Source organism: Mustela erminea, chromosome Y (genome assembly GCF_009829155.1).
Source record: "Mustela erminea isolate mMusErm1 chromosome Y, mMusErm1.Pri, whole genome shotgun sequence".
NCBI lineage: Eukaryota > Metazoa > Chordata > Mammalia > Carnivora > Mustelidae > Mustela > Mustela erminea.
Window position 1 is genome coordinate 5,102,256 of NC_045636.1, and position 23,370 is coordinate 5,125,625.

At 36.8% G+C, this 23,370-nt stretch overlaps 1 protein-coding gene across 2 annotated transcripts in view; it reads left to right on the forward strand.

Moving 5' to 3' along the window:
• LOC116583895 (probable ubiquitin carboxyl-terminal hydrolase FAF-X) overlaps positions 1–23,370 on the forward strand; it is a 138,436-nt gene that overhangs the window by 109,509 nt on the left and 5,557 nt on the right. For both annotated transcript variants that reach the window (XM_032331881.1, XM_032331882.1), the window contains exons 32-41: positions 487–677; positions 7,483–7,656; positions 8,939–9,080; positions 10,141–10,888; positions 11,519–11,642; positions 12,616–12,841; positions 13,391–13,520; positions 19,921–20,106; positions 20,904–21,124; positions 21,211–21,299. In XM_032331881.1, coding sequence (XP_032187772.1) covers positions 487–677; positions 7,483–7,656; positions 8,939–9,080; positions 10,141–10,888; positions 11,519–11,642; positions 12,616–12,841; positions 13,391–13,520; positions 19,921–20,106; positions 20,904–21,124; positions 21,211–21,299 — 2,231 coding nt within the window. The remainder of the gene's footprint in view (positions 1–486; positions 678–7,482; positions 7,657–8,938; positions 9,081–10,140; positions 10,889–11,518; positions 11,643–12,615; positions 12,842–13,390; positions 13,521–19,920; positions 20,107–20,903; positions 21,125–21,210; positions 21,300–23,370) is intronic.

Consider the following 23,370-nt stretch of genomic DNA (forward strand, 5'->3'; position numbering starts at 1 on the left):
CCACCCCCAACACCTCCTCCACTTATCTATCCTCCTCTCATTTATTTATCCTCCTCTATTTATTTATCATCATCATCCTTTATTTATTTATTTTAGAGAGAGAGAAAGTGTGAGAACATGAGCAGGATGGGCAGAGGGGGAAAGTATCAAGCAGACCTCCCCTCTGAGTGCAGAGCACAACGCAGGGCTCAAGATCATGACCTGAGCCCAAAACAAGAGTTGGACACTTAATTAACTGTCACCTAGGCGCCCCTCAGGATTATTCTTTTATGAATTTGAATTGATAATTCATCTGTGAAGGAATAAGCACTAATACTGTAAATTGAAAGTTGTGTGCTTTGGAATGTAAAATAATGCAAATCATTTATTTGTCTCAACTTCTGAAGTTAGACTAGCTCATCAGTGATGGGTTTTTATTTATTTTTGGTTTTGGTGTTTTGTGTTTTGTTGTTGGTGGTGTTTGTTTGTTTGTTTTTTGGTCTCTAGAGTAATGTTGATCCCCGAGATGATGTATTTGGATATCCTCATCAATTTGAAGACAAACCAACTTTGAGTAAGACAGAAGATAGGAAAGAATACAATATTGGTGTCCTAAGACATCTTCAGGTCATCTTTGGTCATTTAGCTGCTTCCCGACTACAATACTATGTGCCTAGAGGATTTTGGAAACAGTTCAGGTATATTGTGGGTGGATTGATTTTATAAAAATTTCAGTATATTAACTTAAAATTTATATGTATATATATATAATAATGTATAATTATTTAATATTTTAACAGTAGTGATACTCTGTAATGTCATTAGTCTTTTTCTTTATCTTTGTCTTGGTAGAGGGATGTAAAAACTCATGTAAAGGGAGGCAGGCCATATTCTTTAGTTTCTTAAGATATAATTAACTTTTTATTGGGGAAAACTTTTGTAGAAACAAAATCCTAATATGTAGTCATTTCCTGGATTCAGCAGTTCTCAACTGAAATAAGTTAGACATTATGGCTTTTTCTTTTGTGTATCTCTTTTTTAAATAAGCATAACTATGATACCGCCCTACCTAAATAAAAACTATGTAATATCACTACATTTAAGTTACTCTTTAAATTTACCAAGTTGTTTAATTTTTCTTAATAGTGTGATTTTTTTTTTTTTTTAATGCAGGATTAAAACCCATTTACTGCAGTTGGCTGGTAGTTCTGTGTGTGTGTGTGTGTGTGTGTGTGTGTGTGTGTGTGTGTGTATGTAGATATCTATATGATAGATCTGTATATAAATGTATATGATACTAAAATGACACTATCAGTCTGTAAATTTCTGTGTTCCACAAATTGAACTATTCATCTATGTCCGAAGACTGATTTGCATGTATAATACTTCTTATTTTGTCACCAGCATATACCTTTTCTCCCCTCTAGCTGTTTCAGTGCTTTTTTTTCCCCTAGGTTATCTTGTGTCTGACTCAAGGTTTTATTCAGTAGTCTAGTCAGCATTTCTTGTTTTTTCAAATTATTATGCTACTGTATTTTGAGCTTTTATCTTAAAATCTTTTATTCAGTTATTTGTGTGTGTGTGTCTTTTGTGTATGTTTATTTCTACATGCATAGCAAGATTTATAGATAATTAGTTTTACTCCTGAATTATAATGTTTACTTAATTTGTAATGTATCTCTGCAGTAACTTTCTCCACTTAATGGAATACCTCACAGTTTGTCTGCAGCTTTGTGCTACCTGTATTCTAAACATATAACATGAAATTCACCATCATGAATTGTAACTTTTTAAAAATGTACAATTCAGTGCCAGTTTAGTGCATTCAAAATGTTATTCCCGGGTTTTCCCTACTTCCACCACTGACAACAACAAAAAAAGTAATGTTCTTTCCATATGAATTTGCCTGTTTTCCTTATTTCATATAATTTTAATTATATAATATGGCATTTTTCATCTACCTCCTTCCACAAAGCATAATGTTTTTAAGGTTCAGCCATTTTTTTTAGCAGGTGTCAGAACTGCATTTCATGGCTGAATGATATTCCGTAGTGTGGATGGATACTCCACAGTTTGGTTGTTTCTTCATCAATAGATGGACATTTCATTGGTTTCTTTCTTTTGGCTGTTTGAATAGTGCTTCTATCAGCTTTCATGTTATAAAAGTTTTTGTATGATTTTTATTTCATTCATAAACACATGAGCAGTATAGGTGCTGGGCATGTAGTAATTCTTTTTAACTTTGAGAAACCATCAAACTTCCATGTCCTTAAAAGTCATTTTACTTTGTCACCAGCAAAATTAGATGGTTGCAGTTTTTTTAATAATCAGTATTTCATTCCTTATTTTTCATGTTTTCCTTTTCTCTTTTTTGTTTATTTTTGTGATGGCCTTCCTAGTTGGTGTCAGGTGATACAGTATTGTGGTTCTACTTTGCATTTCCCTCATAAAAAATAGCGTTGAATATTTATTAATATATTTATTGTTTTATTTTGCTTTAAGAAGAATATAATCATCGTACTAGGTCTTATAGATAAGTGATGTACAAATATTTTCTCCCATTCTGTGGATTTGCTTTTCATTCTCTTGGTAGTTCCTTTGATGCAGAAATTTTTTTAAATTTGAGGAAAGTTCTCTTCCCTATTTTTTCTTTTTCAGGTTTCCATTGTAATGCACTATTTTTTCTATTGTTGTAAAACGTGCATGACATAAAAGCATTTTTTATTTTTTTTTTAAGTTTTATTTATTTATTTGACAGAGATCACAAGTAGGCAGAGAGGCAGGCAGAGAGAAAGAGAGAGAAGAGAAAACAGGCTCCCTGCTGAGCAGAGACTCTGGGATCATGACCGTAGGTAGAGGCAGAGGCCCTAACCCCCTGAGCCACCCAGGTGCCCCCATAAAAGCATTTTAAATGCTTTTCGGTGTACAGTTCATTGGCATTGAGTACATTGACATTTTGTGCACCATCAATGAAATCCAGAGCTTTTTTCTTTATTTTTTTTCTAAACTGAAACTCTGTATTCATCAGTAGTAATCCCCCATACTGATTTTTACATGTTGATTTTTATATCTTTCAATTTTGTTGAATTTGTTGCTTGAGTTCTAACGACTTTTTGTGAATCTTTTTAGGATTTCCACTTTCAATACTTGTGTTTCTTAATTTGCCAATTTGTATTGGCTAGCAGACCTTATAGTGCTTTGAAGAAATACATCCCTGCCTGTATACTAATCTGTATACTAATCTAAAAGCTTTCAGCCTTTAACCATTTAACCTTGACCTTACAGCATATATATTAATAATAATTGACCCCATATGGATCAAGTATGTAAACATAAGAAATAAAACTATGAAGTAGAAAACTTATAGAAGAAAACAAAGGCAGAATACTTTAGTATGTTGGATTTTGCAGTGATTTCTTGGTATGACAGTAATAAGCAGGGGCGCCTGGGTGGCTCAGTGGGTAAAGCCGCTGCCTTCGGCTCAGGTCATGATCTCAGGGTCCTGGGATCGAGTCCCGCATCGGGCTCTCTGCTTGGCAGGGAGCCTGCTTCCCCCCTCTCTCTCTGCCTGCCTCTCTGCCTGCCTCTCTGCCTACTTGTGCTCTCTCTGTGTGTCAAATAAATTAAAAAATAAAAAATAAAAAATAAAATAAAAAAAATTTAAAAAAGTAATAAGCAATAGAAAATACCCTAATATTTTATTTCCGGTGAAAATATTCTTAAGTAGTGAAGGGAAGATAAGTACGTTCATTCTCAAAGGGAAATGTGCAAAGAATTTCCTCACAATCAAAATTTCTCTGGAGGCAGATAATTTACCAGAGAAAATTGGGAATTTCAAAAATGAAAGAATGTCAGAAATGTGAAATACTGTGTATCACTCTGTGATTCAGTTAATGAAAAGGAAATCATTCATTATATTACTAATTTAACACATTTTAACATACCAAAGAGAAAAGTGAAGGCTATTATTTATTTAGCTGTGATACTTCTTTGTGTTTGGTTTTTTAAAGATTTTATTTATTTCTTGAGAGGGGGAGAGACAGAGGGAGAAGGAGCAGAGATTTCCCTCAGAACAGTGTGCCTGAAGCAGAGCTCTCAATATGGGGCTTAATCCCAGGTTGGTGGGATCATGACCTGAGCTGAAGGCAGACACTTAACGAGCTTTGCCACCCAGGTTCCCCACTTCTATGTGTTATATGAATGCTGAAACATGAACTCTGCATGATGACTTATGACTATTTATAGAGCAGATGTTAAAAGATAACAGATGCAGATAAAAAGCTAACAGATACGTTGAAATAGAAATATATAATTAAATAATTCCCAAAAGGATAAAGAAAAAACTGACACATAAACAATAAAATAATAGGATAATATGCCTAAATGTAGTTATATTAGTAGTAATATAAAATGAAATTGTTCCAATTAAAAGCCACAGATTGTTAGATGAATTAAAAAACAAGTGGGGGTGCCTGGGTGGCTTAGTGGGTTAAGCCTCTGCCTTCAGCTCAGGTCATGATCCCAGGGTCCTGGGATCGAGCCCAGCATCGGGCCCTGTGCTCAGCGGGAAGCCTGCTTCCTCCTCTCTCTCTCTGCCTGCCTCTCTGCCTACTCGTGATCTCTCTCTGTCAAATAAATAAATAAAATCTTAAAAAAAAAAAAATACAGGTGTAAATTATCTGTACCATACAAAATACCAAATTTAAATTTAATGCTGTGAATTAAAAGTAAAGAGAGAAAGCATATGAGAGATCAGTACACATATGGGATTGGTAAAATAAATGTAGTGGCAACACCAGTACTGGCTGGGATACTGAGAAATGGGATCACCTGTTGCTGGTGTGAATATAAAATAATTCAACTATCCTAGAAGGCAGTTTAGCAGTTTCTTCTCTATCCCAGTAGTTGCAGCCCTGAACAATTATGCCAGAGAAAAGAAAATTTAGGTTGACACCAAAACTTATACACAGATATTCAGAGCAGATCTGAATAGCACCAGACTGGGAATAACCAAGATGCTCTTTCACAGCTCAGTCATTAAATGAATTGGTACACTCATATTAGATACTAAAAACAAAGAACTTGGAGTGCCTTAGTGGTTCAGTTGTTAAGCATCTCCCTTTGTATCAAGTTAGATCCCAAAGACCTGGGATCGAGCCCTGTATCAGGCTGTCCACTTGGCGGGAAGTCTGCATCTTCCTCTCCCACTCCCCTGCCTAGTGTTCCTTCTCTCACTATGTCTCACTCTGCCAAATAAATAAATAAATGAATCTTCCCCAAAAAAGTCTTGGTACATGCAGCAACTTGGGCGGATCTCAGCATTTTGCTGAGTGAAAAAGGCTAACTCCAAAAGGCTACATACTATATAATTCTCTTCATATAAAATGTTAGAAATGGGGGCGCCTGGGTGGCTCAGTGTGTTAAACCACTGCCTTCGGCTCAGGTCATGATCCCAGGGTCCTGGGATCAAGTTCCACATCGGGCTCTCTGCTCAGCAGGGAGCCTGCTTCCCTTCCTCTCTCTCTCTCTGCCTGCCTCTCTGCCTACTTGTGATCTCTCTCTGTCAAATAAAAAAATAAAATAAAATAAAAAATGTTAGAAATGATGAAGTTTTAGAAATGAAAGAAAGACTCATGTTTGCCAGAGGTTGAGAATAGGTGGCAGGTAGTTGGGTATTATCACAGAATGAATGATTGAGAGAGCCTTACGGTGGTTAACTGTTCTGTATCTTGACACAAATACACAGAAGTCACAAAATTTCATAAAACTAAATACCATACAGATATAAGTAGAAGTAAGCCTATAGAAATCTTAGTAACATTGGAGCTTGTGTCACTATTACTGTCTTGATTGTGATATTTTGTAGTTTTGTAAGATGTTACCATGGGGTGGGGCGCCTGGGTGGCTCAGTGGTTTAGGCCGCTGCCTTCAGCTCGGGTCATGATCTCAGGGTGCAGGGATCGAGTCCCGCATCGGGCTCTCTGCTCAGCGGGGAGCCTGCTTCCCTCTGTCTCTCTCTGTCTGCCTCTCCATCTACTTGTGATTTCTCTCTGTCAAATAAATAAATAAATAAAATTTAAAAAAAAAAAAAAGATGTTACCATGGGGTAACTGTGCAAAAGACACAGAGGGTATATTTTGTGTTATTTTTTAGAACTCTGTGTGATTCTACAGTTACCTCAAAATTGTTTTTAAAAATCAAGTTGTAGGGGGAAGGTATTTGTATATTCCAAACATTCCAAACACTAATACCAGAAATGTTGAAAGACCAAAACTTAAGTAACTTTGAAAAAACAGTACTTCAGGTCAGTATTATAAAAACAAAAAAAAGTCAGTTTCTAGAAATTAAGAGTATGGAGGGTTTGCTACTAACACGGTAGCCTTAGGAGATGTGGGGTAGAGGGTGAGGACTAAGATACGGTTTGTTATATTGATTTTGCTGGTCATTACACAACTGTCTGCATTTGGCAGCATACATATTCTGCTCCAAAAAGATTGCATGTTATTGTCTAGCAACTAGTTTTTAATTGTAAAAGCACACCACACACAAAAGATAATAAACCTTCTTACCAGATTTTAACATTTTACCATGTTTTGCTGAAAATGAATATATTTTATTCCCTTATGTATATTATTATTCTGTAACCACTAAATGATACCAGTACCATCCATCATAACCTGATATTAACAACAACAGTTCTCATTTTTTGTTCAGACACTTGGTATTTTGTCTTCACAGGATCTGTTGGCCTAACTTTATTTTTATTTTTTTAACTTTGTTTTAAGTAAACTACTAATAATGAGGGGCTCAAACTCACAACCCTCAGAGCAGGAGTTGCATGCTCTACTGACTCAGCCAGCCAGGCACACCTGGACTAAATCATAAATTCATTCGGATTACTAGAAATTCTCTAGAAACAGGACAGAGCTTTTCTTTTTTCATTTGGAGAAATAACTTTAAGAATAAATTGCTGTGAACTTTCCAATATGGCATGGAAGATTTAAGAACTAAATGTCAAGGCAGTAAAGTAGTAGTTGTTACTTAAAATAACCATATAAGAATGGGTTTTCCTTCTTATGTTAATGCTCTTTACTTGAATTCAAAATGCCCAAATACACTGTTCCATATAGAAGAAACCATTCTTTTTTTTTTTTTTTTCTTTTTTGAGGACACCATTTCTAAAGCCTGCTGTCCATAATTTCATGGCAATTCTTTGACATTAGAGTATAGTTTTTACTGCAAACTTCACTTCCATTGTCATTGCCGTTGCTGCTCAGTAGATAATGTTTACTGCTTTATTTCCCTTCTGATATGAATAAAGGTTTAGCTTACATTTCTTACATTTTTGTAGTGGTTATGAAAGGTAAAATATGGATAGTCTGGGAGCATAGTAACTATTATATTTATTTATATAATATAGTATTATATAAATAGGTTTATTATATTATTTATTATATTAAACTTTAAACTGAACTTTATTCTGGGTTTTTTTTTTTTCCTCAGGCTTTGGGGTGAACCTGTTAACCTTCGGGAACAACATGATGCCTTAGAGTTTTTTAATTCTTTGGTGGATAGTTTAGATGAAGCTTTAAAAGCTTTAGGACATCCAGCTATACTAAGTCAAGTCCTGGGCGGTTCCTTCGCTGATCAGAAAATTTGCCAAGGCTGCCCCCATAGGTAAGTACTAATTAAGATTTTTATTTCTCCAGTTTTAGTATAAGCCAAAGCCTTAACTGACTAACTCCCGGGGCGCCTCACGGGGGGAGAATCTTTTTTTTTTTTTTTTTTTTTTTTTTTTTTAAGATTTTATTTATTTGACAGAGAGAGAGATCACAAGTAGGCAGAGAGGAAGGGAAGCAGACTCCCCACTGAGCAGAGAGCCCGATGTGGGGCTCAATCCCAGGACCCTGAGATCATGACCCAAGCCGAAGGCAGGGGCTTTAACCCACTGAGCCATCCAGGCGCCCCACGGGGGGAGAATCTTAAGCAGGCTCTACATGCTCTCACAGATTACTAGAACACATAACATAGGTAGCAAGCAGTATGAAAGAATATAAAGAACTTAACCAGTGAGGTCAGACAGGCCTAACTTCAAATCACAACTCTTCCTCATAAAGTATACCATATTAATCTCTTTGAAAGGCCCCCTCCCACTTCTCCAGTTCCTTATCTGTGAAATAGGAATGGATATGCCTAACAGAGTTATTTTTCTTAGCACTTTTTTTATGAAGGTAATGATAAACAATAATACGTATAAAGAATTTTAAGAGGGATGTCTGGGTGACTCAGTCAGTGAAGCAAGCGGCTGCCTTCGGCTCAGGTCATGATCCCAGAGTCTTAGGATCAAGCCCCACATTGGGCTCCCTCATCAGCAAGGGGTCTGCTTCTCCCTCTCCCTGCTACTCACCCTGCTCATGTTCTCTCTCTTACTCTCTATCTCAAATAAATAAATAAATAAATAAATAAATAAATAAAATCTTTTTAAAAAAAAAAGTGTCCAACACAGGGTCACTTTCCTGGCGTAGGCAGTAGAGCATGAATTTCTTGATCTTCAGATAATGAGATTGGGCCCCACATTCAGAATAGAGATGACTTTTAAAAATTAAAACTTTTGGGGTGCCTGGGTGGCTCAGTGGGTTAAAGCCTCTGCCTTTGGCTCAGGTCTGGATCTCTCAGTCCTGGGATCAAGTTCTCCCTCGGGCTCCCTGCTCAGCTGGGAGTCTGCCCTTCATCTCCCTCTGCCCCACTTCCCCTTCTCATGTTCTCTTTCTCAGTCTCAAATAAATAAAATCTTCAAAAAAATAAAAAGATAACTACAAGATTATTAATAATTGTCTGACTAATGCATTTGACACGATATAATAGAGACTAAAAATACATTTTGCATCAAATTTACAACTAAAGGATAACTAGAAACCTAAGGAATAAATCCTTTTGTCTCTTAAAATAATATCTTTAGATACGAGTGTGAAGAGTCTTTTACAACTCTGAATGTAGATATTAGAAATCACCAAAACCTTCTTGATTCTTTGGAACAGTATATCAAAGGAGATTTATTGGAAGGTGCAAATGCATATCGATGTGAAAAATGTGATAAAAAGGTAAGTACTATCTGATTTTAAAAATCAGTAATAACGTTTAACAGAACTGGAAGATGTCAGAGTTGCTTGTGTTCAGCATCAAAATCCACCACTCTTCTAGTTCTGCTTTGTTACGGTCATAGCAGAGAGGCAGTTACAATAACTTACTTAAGATTTGTCAGGTAAACTATTGAGAGAAAATACAACCAGTGGACTTAAAACCATTTCATTGGATAATTTATTTTAGATGTCACAGTTGCTGTTGAATTCCTCAAACTAGAAGGGCTGATAATAGAAAATACTGTTCTTTTATAGTTCAGGTTACTCTTCATGTTTAAAATCGCTCATTTTATTTAGTTACATCAGATTTTCATAACCACTTGCAGTTTTTTAAACACCAGATTTCATTTTTTCAACCCAGCCAATTAATTTTATTCTAGCAACTCAAACGGTTAGGAATGGAATGATAACATGTCTCTGGAGGTGGATATTACAGAAATATTTTTCTGAACCCTACTCTCATCCCCTAACTACCTGTATTATTCTGACATTAAGCACCATTTAGATCATGATCTCTAAACCCTCAATATTATCTGCTACCTACAGATGTCAGTTTCCTCTGAGGCAGTCTGTTTTTTACATATCCTACCACTCTTTCTCCTCATATTTTCAACTATGGACCTTGAGGTAGGACCTTTTCAGAACAGAATTAAATATGTTAATATGTGTGCAGCATTTAAAGTGTTATGTGACCATAAGTGCCATATGTATTAGAGGCTGTTATTATGTACAATATTTCTTAAGTTTGTTCACAGCAGGTTCTGTTCATTAGCATAGAAATAAACATCAGAAAAGTAACATGATCAGATAGAGTATGGAAACATGTAGTCATTAATTTCTGTGTCACATAAGACAGTAATTACATATTTTTAGACAGTATAAATGTTTTGAAAAAGTAGTAACAAAATGATTTTGATTGTATTCATTTTCATGTACTTCTCTATTTCTGAATAAATCTTTAAATTTTTTATGTTTTATTTGGGTTATAAAAGCACCTGTTTATATTCACTGTTTATTGTAGGTTGATACAGTAAAGCGCTTGCTAATTAAAAAGTTGCCTCCTGTTCTTGCTATACAATTGAAACGATTTGACTATGACTGGGAAAGAGAGTGTGCAATTAAATTCAATGATTATTTTGAATTTCCACGAGAGCTAGACATGGAACCTTACACAGTACCAGGTGTTACAAAACTGGAAGAAAATAATGTAAACCCAGACAAGCACTTGATACAACAGAATGAGCAGTCTGAAAGTGAGACAACAGGAAGCACGAAATACAGACTTGTGGGTGTGCTTGTACACAGTGGTCAAGCAAGTGGAGGACATTATTATTCTTACATCATTCAGAGGAATGGTAAAGATGGTGAGAGAAATCGCTGGTATAAATTTGATGATGGAGATGTAACAGAATGTAAAATGGATGATGATGAAGAAATGAAAAATCAGTGTTTCGGTGGAGAGTACATGGGAGAAGTATTTGATCATATGATGAAGCGAATGTCATACAGGCGCCAGAAAAGATGGTGGAATGCTTATATACTTTTTTATGAACGAATGGACACAATAGACCAAGATGATGAGATGATAAGATATATATCAGAGCTAACTATCACAAGACCCCATCAAATTATGTCACCAGCCATTGAGAGAAGTGTTCGAAAACAAAATGTGCAATTCATGCATAACCGAATGCAGTACAGTTTAGAGTATTTTCAGTTTGTGAAAAAACTTCTTACATGTAATGGTATTTATCTAAGCCCTGCTCCAGGTAAGTTTCTGGAATTTAGCTTTTTATCAATAAAGAATAATTTTTATTTCACTTACAGGATTTTTTTTTCAGCCATAAATGCATATTGATATTTTCCTTCAGTTTTCTGAAGGTTTTTTTCAGTTCCCTTCAGATTTCTTTTTCCTTTTTTCTTCAGAAAATGATTAGCCTCATTTTATTTTAAAGATTTAAAATTGAAGATTTCTGTTTTTGTATTTGTCAGAGAGTGACAGAATGAGAGAGCATAAGCGAAGGGAATGGCAGGCAGGACAGGCAGAATAGGCAGAAGGTGAAGCAGACTTCCCACAAACCAAGGAGCCCCATGTGGGACTCGATTCCAAAACTCTGGGATCATGACCCAAGCCAAAGGCAGATGCTTAACTGCCAGGTGTCTCAATGTCAGCACTTTTAATTCATTATGTTGAAGTCAAGTGTTAAAGAGCCCTGTATTTTTGAGTAGTGACACTCAGTATCTAGAAACATAGATGAGCTTTTATTCATAATTTAACTCAAACAAGAGTTTGAAACATGGTTTTGTGAAGTGCTAAGATAGAAACCAAAGATTACTTTTAGCTAAGATCTTTTTTAACATTGGGCTTCTTTGTTTGTTTATATGTATGTTTTTTAAAGGACAAGATCACTTGTTGCCTGAAGCAGAAGAAATCACTATGATTAGTATTCAGCTTGCAGCTAGATTCCTCTTTACCACTGGATTTCACACCAAGAAAATTGTCCGTGGCCCTGCCAGTGATTGGTACATGGCTTTGAATTTTATTCATATTATGCTGAACTGCTTTTTTTTTCCCTAGCCATGAGAATCTTATTTCAAACATAGAATAAAAATTTGGTGGTAGTGTTGAAAGTATTAAAATCGCTTAGTCTTAGTATGCATTCTATTCAAAAAAATGACTCCTATTTCTATTAAGTTTTATCTTTACTGTTTCATCATGAAAGTTTTAAGCTTTATCTAGATGGAATTTTGACTTAAATTTTAAAATTTGGAAGATTTTTTTTTTTTAAGATTTTATTTATTTATTTGACAGACAGAGATCACAAGTAGGCAGAGAAGCAGGCTCCCTGCTCAGCAGAGAGCCCAGTGTGGGGCTCGATCCCAGGACGCTGGGATTATGACTGGAGCCAAAGGCAGAGGCTTTAACCCACTGACCACCCAAGCGCCCCCTTTTTTTTTTTAAGATTTTATTTATTCATCTGACTGAGCAAGAGATCACAAGTAGGGCAGAGCAGCAGGCCAGGAGGGTGGGGAGGAGCAGGCTCCCTGATGAGCAGAGAGACCGATGTGGGGCTCCATCCCAGGACCCTGAGATCATGACCTGCACCGAAGGCTGAGGCTTAACCCACTGAGCCACACAGGCACCCCAGTATGGAATTTTTTTAAGTGTTTACTGTCTTAAGTTTCTAATTGTAAAAGTATGGAGGACATTATAATACCTTATCTAACAGCTATTTTCAGCATCTCTCAGAATAGAAGATCACTCCCATCAGGAGGGGATTTGAAAATACATGCGCATCCGCACAAGTTCTCATTTAATTCATTTTGTGACTATAGGACTATATCAATTCTGATACTGTACCTAGAACCAACCATGACCATTAATTGTAGAGAACTTTCTTTTTTATTTGATTCATAGAAGTTTGTTGGTTCACTATAGAAATCAGAACAGAAGCACATTAATAGAAGTTGATATTCATATATTTTTCTGTTTTAGGTATGATGCGCTGTGCATTCTACTCCGTCATAGCAAAAATGTGCGGTTTTGGTTTGCTCATAATGTTCTTTTTAATGTTTCAAATCGCTTCTCTGAATATCTCCTTGAGTGCCCTAGTGCAGAAGTGAGGGGTGCATTTGCAAAACTTATAGTATTTATTGCACATTTTTCTTTGCAAGATGGGCCTTGTCCTTCATCATTTACATCTCCTGGGCTTACTGGTCAGGTAATTGAAAGCTTTTCTATAACAGTGAAATACAAGTAAATTCTTTTTCCCTGCAAGATAAAATCACTAAATATATGTGTTTGTTTTACGTGTATACCATATATATACAGCCATGTGTAAATTATTGAGTTTATTAAAATTACTTCACAGCAGTGGGTATGATTATTGGGTGCTTTCAGAATATAAGGAAAATTTCTTCCCGTTTATTCAGTTACTAGCAGTTATGTAGTAAGTATTCAAGATAACATATATTCAGGAAGGGTTTACTTTTATAATGGCTAAATTTGCCTATTTATAATGGGCTAAATATGCCTATTTAGCATAAAACTGTACACATGGATTTTATTTTTTTACAGTTAAAACAGTTAAACATCTACAATGAAATTTCCATCTCTTCCATTTCTCGAAAGCAATTGTTTTTAGTAATTTCCTTCCTGATATTCCTGCCTAATGCAGTCATATATATGAACATACCCCTAATGCAAACATACATATGGGAAGTATCCTTTTCTCCATCTGGTTGCTAATAAAATATTTTATTCTTCACAGGCATGTGATAACTTAAGCTTGAGTGATCACTTACTAAGAGCAGTATTAAATCTCCTCAGAAGAGAAGTTTCAGAGCACGGCCGTCATTTACAACAATATTTCAATCTGTTTGTAATGTATGCCAATTTAGGTAAGAATTCTTTTTAATTCCATATAATGTATTATTTCACATTTAGTACTAAGTGATGAATGTATTTTAATGCAGTGATGAGATCTAATTTCTTCTGAAACAGAAGCAGTAGTCCATATTTATGTAGTTAAAGTCCATTACAGAGTTTTTGTTAATCATTTTTTTTTTTAATATATTTTTTAAAGATTTTATTTATTTTTTTGACAAACAGAGATCATAAGTAGGCAGAGAGGCAGGCAGAGGAGAGAGAGGAGGGAAAGCAGGCTCCCTGCTCAGCAGAGAGCCCGATGCGGGGCTCGATCCCAGGACCCTGAGATCATGACCTGAGCCGAAGGCAGAGGCTTAACCCTCTGAGCCACCCAGGCGCCCCATTGTTAATCACTTTTTTTTTTTTTTTTTTAAGATTTTATTTATTTATTTGACACAGAGAGATCACAAGTAGGCAGAGAGGCAGGCAGAGAGAGAGAGAGGAGGAAGCAGACTCCCTGCCGAGCAGAGAGCCCGATGTGGGACTCGATCCCAGGACCCTGAGATCATGACCTGAGCCGAAGGCAGCGGCTTAACCCACTGAGCCACCCAGGCACCCCTGTTAATCACTTTTTAATGGGAATTTTCATCTTGGATTTGCTCATATTTTTATCTCCTAATGCTGGTTTTTAAAAAAACTTGTTTCACACGCTATATCCCATATGATACAGATCAAAATTCCATTTTCTGAAGGATCCCAGTCACATGACACTTGTCAGGTGTAGGAATCACTTCCTATGGGGCGCCTGTGTGGCTCAGTTGGTTAAGCGACTGCCTTCAGCTCAGGTCATGATCCTAAAGTCCTAGGATCAAGTCCCTATTGGGCTCCCTGCTCGGCAGGGAGTCTGCTTCTCCTTCTGACCCTTGACCTTTCCCCCTCAATGCTCTCTCTCTCTCACACACTCTCTCCCTCAAATAAAATCTTTAAGGAAAATAAAAAGAATCACTTATTAAAGAAGTTAGTTGCAAAAAAAAAAAGTTAGTTGCATTATATATATGTGTTTTTGTTAAAATAAATTGAAGGCAGTGAAAATGTACATAAGTTATTAATTTCTGTTGAAATCAGTAGCTTCAAAATATGTTTTTCTCATGTTCATTTCTTTTTAGTTGTTCCAGAGTGCTTACTTAAAATGTTAAGCTGTATTTTTTTGTTAGGCTTATTATTCTATTGTGTTTTGATTAGATTTTTAAGTTTTTTTAGTCATGCCCACCACAACTAGAGTATAACATCTTAGTAATAGGGGTTTTTTGCACAATAGTTCTTAGTCACTGTTTTCTGAATGGATGGATAGTCAAGAATATACATAAGAGGGTGCCTGGGTGGCTCAGTGGGTTAAGCCACTGCCTTCGGCTCGGGTCGTGATCTCAGGGTCCTGGGATCGAGTCCCGCATCGGGCTCTCTGCTCAGCAGGGAGCCTGCTTCCTCCTCTCTGTCTCTCTGCCTACTTGTGGTCTCTCTCTGTCAAATAAATAAATAAAATCTTAAAAAAAAAAAAAAAAGAGAATATACATAAGAAATTTTCTAAAATTTTTAATATTCTTATAAATTATTGTTTATTAAGAGTTTAGGAAGAGGGTACCTGGGTGGCTCAGTGGGTTAAAGCCTCTGCCTTCAGTTCACGTCATGATAATTCATGGGTCCTGGGATCGAGCCCCACATCGGGCTCTCTGCTCAGCAGGGAGCCTGCCTCCTCCTCTCTCTGCCTGCCTCTCTGCCTACTTGTGATCTCTATCAAATAAATAAATAAAATCTTTTACAAAAAAAAAAAAAAGAGGTTAGGAAGAGTAAATTTCTTACATTTACATTACAAGTTTAAACATCAGTGATTCAGATTTTGATGCCCCGATAGCTCAGGATTACTAATGTTTTGAGATGTAGTTTAGTTGAAAATTTTATAATATTAATATATATTTGGGTAGAAGTTCATGAGGAATTGATTCAGAGTTCATTTTATTTATTTATTTTTAAAGGTTTTATTTATTTGAAAAACAGCAAGAGTATGAGGTGTAAGGGGCATCAGGAGACAGAGGGAGAAGCTGAGCAGGGAGCCCGATGTGGGACTCCATCCCAGGACCCTGGGATCATGACCTGAGCCAAAGGAGATGCTTAACCAACTGAGCCACCCAGGCACACCCAGAGATCATTTTAATTACACATATTTTGTATCCGAGGTTAAATTGTTTATCCAATCATTCCTCTTTGTAAAGTATAATCTGTATGAACTTAACTAATAGTCACTACTAATTACTTAATAGAAAACTTTACTTTTGTTCTCTTTTTTCCCTGTTGTTTCTGTAGTGTATTATCCTTTTCCTTACGTATCTCTAATTGAGATTCTGGGAATCTTATAGTTAAGAGGGAAGAGGGTATCACACAAACAAGCACACATTGTTTTTGTTTTTCTGGTGCAAAAAGATAACTTTTATTATAGCACAGGGACAGGATACATGGGCAGAAAGAGCTGCCAAGTTTTGTGGAGGAGATTATCCTTATTTTTATTCATATTTTTAATGCAAAACTATTAAATTTAAACATTCACAGTAATGATATTTTGTAGGTTTTTGTTTTTGTTCTTGTTTTTTTTAAGAGTGCACATGAAAGCATGTGTGGTTGGGAGGGGGGCAAGGAAAGAGGGATACAGAATCTTAAGCTAGCTCCAGTGCAAAACCTGACGAGGGGCTCAGTCCCATGATCCTGAAATCAGGGCCTAAGCCAAAATCAAGAGTCAGAGGCTTAAGCAACAGAGCCACCTAGGCATACCTATAATTTTCGTTTTTTCATTTCAGTTATTGTTTATTTACAAATCATTTATTGGTCCATAGTAGAATTTATTGGTAATTTATATAGCCGTAAATAATTATGCATTGATAAATCTTAATATTAAATCCTTGGGGGCACCTGGGTGGCTCGGTGGGTTAAAGCCTCTAGACCTTTGGCTCAGGTCGTGATCCCAGGGTCCTGGGATCGAGCCCCACATCGAGCTCTCTGCTCGGCGGGGAGCCTGCTTCTCCCTCTCTCCCTGCCTGCCTTTCTGCCTACTTGTGATCTCTGTCTGTCAAATAAATAAATAAAAATCTTTTTTAAAAAAGATTTTAAAAAATACATATTTTGGATTTTATAAAGGTGAAACATTGCATATGCCATAGATTCTTTCCTTTTCCATGAAAATTTTCACTTTATTTCATATTTCTCCCTAAACCATTTCTCCCATAATTTCTTTTTTTAATTGTGTTACATTGGTCACCATACAGTAGGTCATTAGTTTTTGATGTAGTGTTCCATGATTCATTCATTGTTCACATGTAACACCCAGTGCTCCATGCAGGATGTGCCCTCCTTAAGCCATAGATTCTTTGACCTTCTCAGTAAGGTCTGCAGCAGCACCCCCTAATCAAACATCTGAATATTTCAGTAATAAATATTCATTGTGTTACAGTGGCTGGGGAGTATCATAACAGTTAAAACCAGGCAGCCTTCACCAAAAAATGTGTTGTGACATGAACATTATTTTTTTTCCCAAAGATTGATTTATTTGCCAGAGAGAAAGGTCACAAATAGGGGAAAAGCAGGTACCCTGCTGAGCAGGAGCCTGATGTGGGACTCAATCCCAGGACCCTGGCATCATGACCTGAGCCAAAGGCAGATGCTTACCCTACTGAGCTATCCAGGCATTCCAACACCAGCATTATTTAAAAAAAGAAAATAAACTAGGTTTTTCAGGATTTTTGAATTTCACATAAAACTTTGTGAACCTCTCTTTTTGGTCCTGGGAATACAGTTATGGCATAAAGAATTTTAATGAGATGGGGCACCTGGGTGGCTCAGTGGGTTAAGCCTCTGCCTTCGGCTCAGGTCATGGTCTCAGGGCCCTGGGATCCAGCCCCGCATTGGGCTCCCTGCTCAGTGGAGAGCCAGCTTTTGCCTCTCTGCCTATTTGTGATCTCTCTCACTCTGTCAAATAAATAAAATATTTTAATAAAACAAAAAGAATTTTAATGGAATATAAAATATTGTGATACAAGGGAAAATGCAAGTGCTATCATACACATTCACGGCATATCTGAACTACACTTAGAGAGTAAGAAGGGCTTGCTGGAGTAAGTAATATGGGAATTTGTTAGTAAACGAAATGAATGGTTTATTGGACAAATAAGTTACTGAAAGTTACTCAGTATGAATTGAATTGGTGAAAGATATGATATACAAGAAGGAATTAGCAAGATGCTCTAACACATAGTGTTTTGACAGGTTGTGAGAAAAAGTTTTTAGTTTATCATGAGGGCATTGAGAACCGTTACAGCACAGCAATAGTCCCCCCACCGCCCCCCTTCTCTATGGTTTCCATCTGTGGTTTCAATTATATGCACTGTGGTCTAGATGTGTATGATCCTCCCCTTGAGGTACTGACAGAAGGTCAGTGATAATGTAACATTATATCACAACATCATTCACACAGGCATTTTATCATCTCACATCATCACAAGAAGAATGGTAAGTAGAGTAAGGTATTTTGAGAGAAAGAACCACATAACTTTCCATCAGTGTGTTGTTAAAATTGTTCTGTGTTATTGTTGTTAATCCCTTATCATATGTAATTTACAAAGTATGTGAGTATGGGTGAAAAACACAGTTATATATATATAGATCAGGTCTTGGAGGTCTTGGAACATATTCCTGGGGTATAAGGGAGGCTTATTTATTAATATTTGCCTTAGAAAGATTGTACTGATTACTAGCTCATTCAGTAGTAGACCATTGAGACTCTTGATCTCGGGTTCAAGCCTCACACGGGTGTAGAGATTACTTGAAAAAAAAAAAATTTTTTTTTTTTTTAAGAAAAAGACCAAGATATCACTTGAAGTGAGAGAGTAGTGGTGCCATTACTGAGAGGAAACATAGGAAGAGGAACCCATTTGGGAAGATTAAAAGTATGTTCCACACTTAAATGAAGTTGTTCAGTGAATAGTGAGATGTGTATATCCAAATTTTAAATCATTTAAGTGAATGTATCTAATACTGTAGACTTAATCACAAGAAAAGTAACTAGGGTTAGGAGAATGGGAACTTTAGAGAAACACAGTCTTCATAGCTAGAAAGAAGAAACCACACGTAAGATAAAGAAATAGCAAAAAAAAGAGAGGTAGAAAGAAAATGAGAGAGGAAATCCAAAATTAACGAGTTTTGAGATGTAGGAATTAAGAACTGTTTTTACCTTCAAAGAAAGGTTGAGACAGGCACTAAATGGTCATGAGATTTGGAAAAATAAGGGAGGTAGAAATAGCAAATTTAGGACCCCCCCTTTTCTTTTTTTTTATTTATTTTTATTTTTTTTTTTTTTGGCGTGAGAAAGGAAAAGAGAATGGTAGTTTACAAAAGAAATTTTAATTTCTTTTTTTTTTTTTAAGAATTTATTTATTTATTTGACAGACAGAGACCACAAGTAGACAGAGAGGCAGACAGAGAGGAAGGGAAGCAGGCTCCCCGCTGAGCAGAGAGCCCCACATGGGGCTCGATCCCAGGACCCTGGGATCATGACCCGAGCCAAAGGCAGAGGCTTTAACCCACTGAGCCACCCAGGCGCCCCTTATTTCTGATTTAATTTAGTTCCTGTCTTTACTACCTCACTTTGGTTTTTTTATTAATTTTTTTTTTAGGAGCTGCTGAGTGCCTCAGTCAGTTAGGTGTCTCCCTTTGACTCAGGTCATGATCCCCAGGTCCTGGGACTGAGCCTCTCATCGGGCTCCTTGCTCAGCAGGGAGCCTCCTTCTCCCCCTCCCGCTCTCCCTGCTTGTGCACATGCATTTTCGCTCGCTCGCTCAAATAAATAAATGAACCCTTAAAAAGTAATTATTATTTATTTATTCATTCATTGGTGAGAGAGAGTGAGAACATGAGCAGGAATTGGCGAAGGACAAAGGGACAGGAAGAAGCAGACTCCCTGCTAAGCAGGGAGCCCAGTGAGGGGTTCAATCTCAAGACCCCACAAGTCTCAAGAGCTTGTTGTGGCTTGTTTCGGAAATGCCAAGACCAGTGCTGAACCAGTGACAGAAACATAACCAACCAAGCCAACCAGGTGCCCCTACCTTACTTTATAATGATGAGAGTTGCCATCTCAGGTCTCTAGATCCAAAGAGTATTATTTCCTTAGAGCTCAGTGTTACTGGAATCCCACAGTCACAATTTCAGTTAGAATAATTAAACTAAATCAATGTATTTTTTTATTCTGCTTGTATTTCTGTAGTCTAAACAGAATAGATGAACTTCCATAGAACTATAGGCATCTATATTAGATAATTACTTTTTATTAGTGCAACACTTGCATTCTACTTGTTTTTATTTCTCCAACATGTATTCTTCTCCCCATTTTGATAGGCATGGCAGAAAAGACACAGCTTCTGAAATTGAGTGTACCTGCTACATTTATGCTAGTGTCTTTAGATGAAGGACCAGGTCCTCCAATCAAATATCAGTATGCTGAATTGGGCAAGTTATATTCAGTAGTGTCTCAGCTGATACGCTGTTGCAATGTCTCATCAAGAATGCAGTCTTCAATCAATGGTAAAGTAGATTTTTACTCTATATCATAACAATAATCATAGACTTCTGTATTACTTAAATCTCTGAATATTTATAAAAATGAACTAAAGCCTAAAGGCTGATGCTTTTGTTATTTTTTTAAACCATGAAGCTGTTTCACATGTTCAAAAAGAATTTTTTTTTTTAAAGATTTTATTTATTTATTTGACAGACAGATCACAAGTAGGCAGAGAGGCAGGCAGAGAGAGAGAAAGAGGAGGAAGTAGGCTTCCTGCTGAGCAGAGAGCCCGATGCGGGACTCGATCCCAGGACCCCGAGATCATGACCTGAGCCGAAGGCAGCGGCTTAACCCACTGAGCCACCCAGGCGCCCCTCAAAAAGAATTTTTAAAAATTTTGGGCAGCTGCCTTCGGCTTGGGTCGTGATCCCAGCATCCTGGGATCAAGTCCCGCATCGGGCTCCTTGCTCCATAGGGAGCCTGCTTCTCCCTCTGCCACTCTGTCTGCCTATGTGTCTCTCTCTCTCTCTCTCTCTGACAAATAAATAAAATCTTTTAAAAAAAGAAATTACTACCTACTCTGATAAATCCCTTAAGTTATGAAATTGTTGGCTTAAAAATTTTAACTTTAATTTTTTGTCTTCATTGTCAGTGTTTGCATTTTTTTGGATCTTACCATCGTGGAATACATGATTATTTTAATGAATATTTTACTGGACTTAGGAAAGTTAATTTATAGTCAGTTTTTGAAGTAAAAAAATCAGTATTATAATTTTTTATAGAAGTTAATTGGCTTTTCACTGATGATGATCTATTCTAGGTAATCCCCCTCTTCCCAATCCTTTTGGTGATCCTAATTTATCACAGCCTATAATGCCAATTCAGCAGAATGTGGCAGACATTTTGTTCGTGAGAACAAGTTATGTGAAGAAAATTATCGAAGATTGCAGTAACTCAGAGGAAACCATCAAATTGCTTCGTTTTTGCTGCTGGGAGAATCCTCAGTTCTCTTCTACTGTCCTCAGTGAACTTCTCTGGCAGGTTAGAGGAAAATAAACATTCATATGTTCATAACTTGATTTAGATTCCTTTAAATTAGTAATTCAACTTTCTTTTACTTGTTCTAGGTTGCATATTCATACACCTATGAACTTCGGCCATATTTGGATTTACTTTTGCAGATTTTACTTATTGAAGATTCTTGGCAGACTCACAGGTGCATACATACTTTTGCTACCAGAATAATCACAATTTTTAGGTTCTAGAAATAATAATTGAAATTACCAGCTGCCAAATATACTTTTATTTCTTGAAGCTCTGTTAATGTTTTATCTTAGAAGCAATAAGAAATTAGGAGTGCCTTGCTAGCTCAATTGTAGAACATATGACTCTTGATGTCAAGGTTGTGAGTTTGAGCCCCAATTTCAGTGTAGAGATTTTTTTTTCTTTTTTTCCTTTTTTTCCTTTTTTTTCTTTTTTTTTTTTTTTTTTTTTTTTTAATTTGACAGTTTCACAGCAAGAGAGGGAACGCAAGCAGGGGGAGTGGGAGAGGGAGAAGCAGATCATCTGCCAAGCAGGAAGCCCAATGCAGGGCTCAGTGCCCGGACCCCAGGATCACAACTTGAGCCGAAGGCAGATGCTTAACAACTGAGCCACACAGCTGCTCTATAGTAGAGATTCCTTAAAACTAAAAATTTCATTAAAAAAAGAAGAAATAATAATTAAAAAATTAAAATGAAGGGGTACCTGGGCAGCTAGCTCTTCAGTCAGTTAAGCATCTACCTTCAGCTCAGATCATCATCTCAATGTCCTGGCATAGAGCCCCACATCTGGCTTCTTCTCCCTCTGCCATCCCCCTGTTTGTGCTCTCTCCTCTCTCTGTCAAATAAATAAAATGTTTTTTAAAAAACTAAAACAAATAAAATTTTGTTTCATTTTTAATGTTTTGACCTAAAGTTCCAGTTCCACTCTTAATATTATCTTCTCCTTAATGTTTTCTTATTCTTTTTCTTTTTCTTTTCTTTTTTTTAAGAAAACTAGCTTAGGGGGCACCTGAGTGGCTCAGTCATTAAGCATCTGCCTTCCGCTCAGGTCGAGATACTAGGGTCCTGGGATAGAGCCCTACATTGGGCTCCCTGCTTGGCAGGAAGCCTGCTTCTCCCACTCCCACTCCCCCTACTTGTGTTGCATCTCTCTTTGTCTTCTATCAAGTAGATAAAATCTGAAAAAAGAAAGAAAGAAAACTAGCTTAGTCTTTTGATAAGTATTTAAGCTCCATATAAATATTTCCAGATTATTTTATACATGAGGTTTTTTTATTGTTTTATTTCATTTTTAATGATTTATTTATCTTAGTGAATGTTGGCAGGGCAGTGGGGTACTAGGGAGAGGCAGAGAGTCTTAAACAGATTCTGCACTCAGGGAAGACCTCCACACACAGCTGGATCTCACCACTGTGATCACAACTTGAGCCCAAACCAAAAGTTGGATGTTTAACTGACTGCGCCACCAAGATGCCCCTGTACTTGTTCTTTAATTAGTTATATGGTAACATTTAGTTTCTAAAAGTAATCGTAGTCTGTTAGTGGTTTTTATAAGTATATGAAGAGTCAAAAGCGGTAATTTTTTTTTTTATTATTGAGAGAGAGAGAGAGCATAAGCAGGGTGATGAGGGAGAAGCAGACTCCCCACTGAGCCAGGAGCCCCATGAGGAGCTCCATCCCAGGACCCTGAGATCATGACCTGAGCCAAAGGCAGATGCTTAACTCACTGCTAATTTTTTAGAACTAAAGTAATTCTACTCTGTCTTTATCCCCAAATTCCTCTATATGTTCTTTGCCATGAAATTAAGCCCACAGGAATTTTTTTTTTTTTTTCTAAAGTAGTTTCCACACCCAGTTGGAGCCCAGTACAGGGGTGGAACTCACCAGCCTAAGCTCAAGAACTGAGCTGAAATCAGCACACTTAACCAACTGAGCCACCCAGGAGCCCACAAGTTATGATGTAGAATTAGTTACCCAGTATCGCTCATTTTTCTTGCAAAAGCATTATTTTATAATAGTTTATTTTAAAAGGAAACAAATACAAGCATATTGTCACCCATTAGAAAAGAAAAAGGTGAAAATGCTTTTTTTTTTTTTAAGATTTTACTTTTTTATTTGTAAAAGAGAAAGACACAAGCAGGGGGAGCAGCAGAGGGTGAGGAAGAAGCAGATTCCCTGCTGAGCAAGAGCCTGATACGGGACTCAATCCCAAGACCCTGGGACCATGACCTGAGTCAAAGGCAG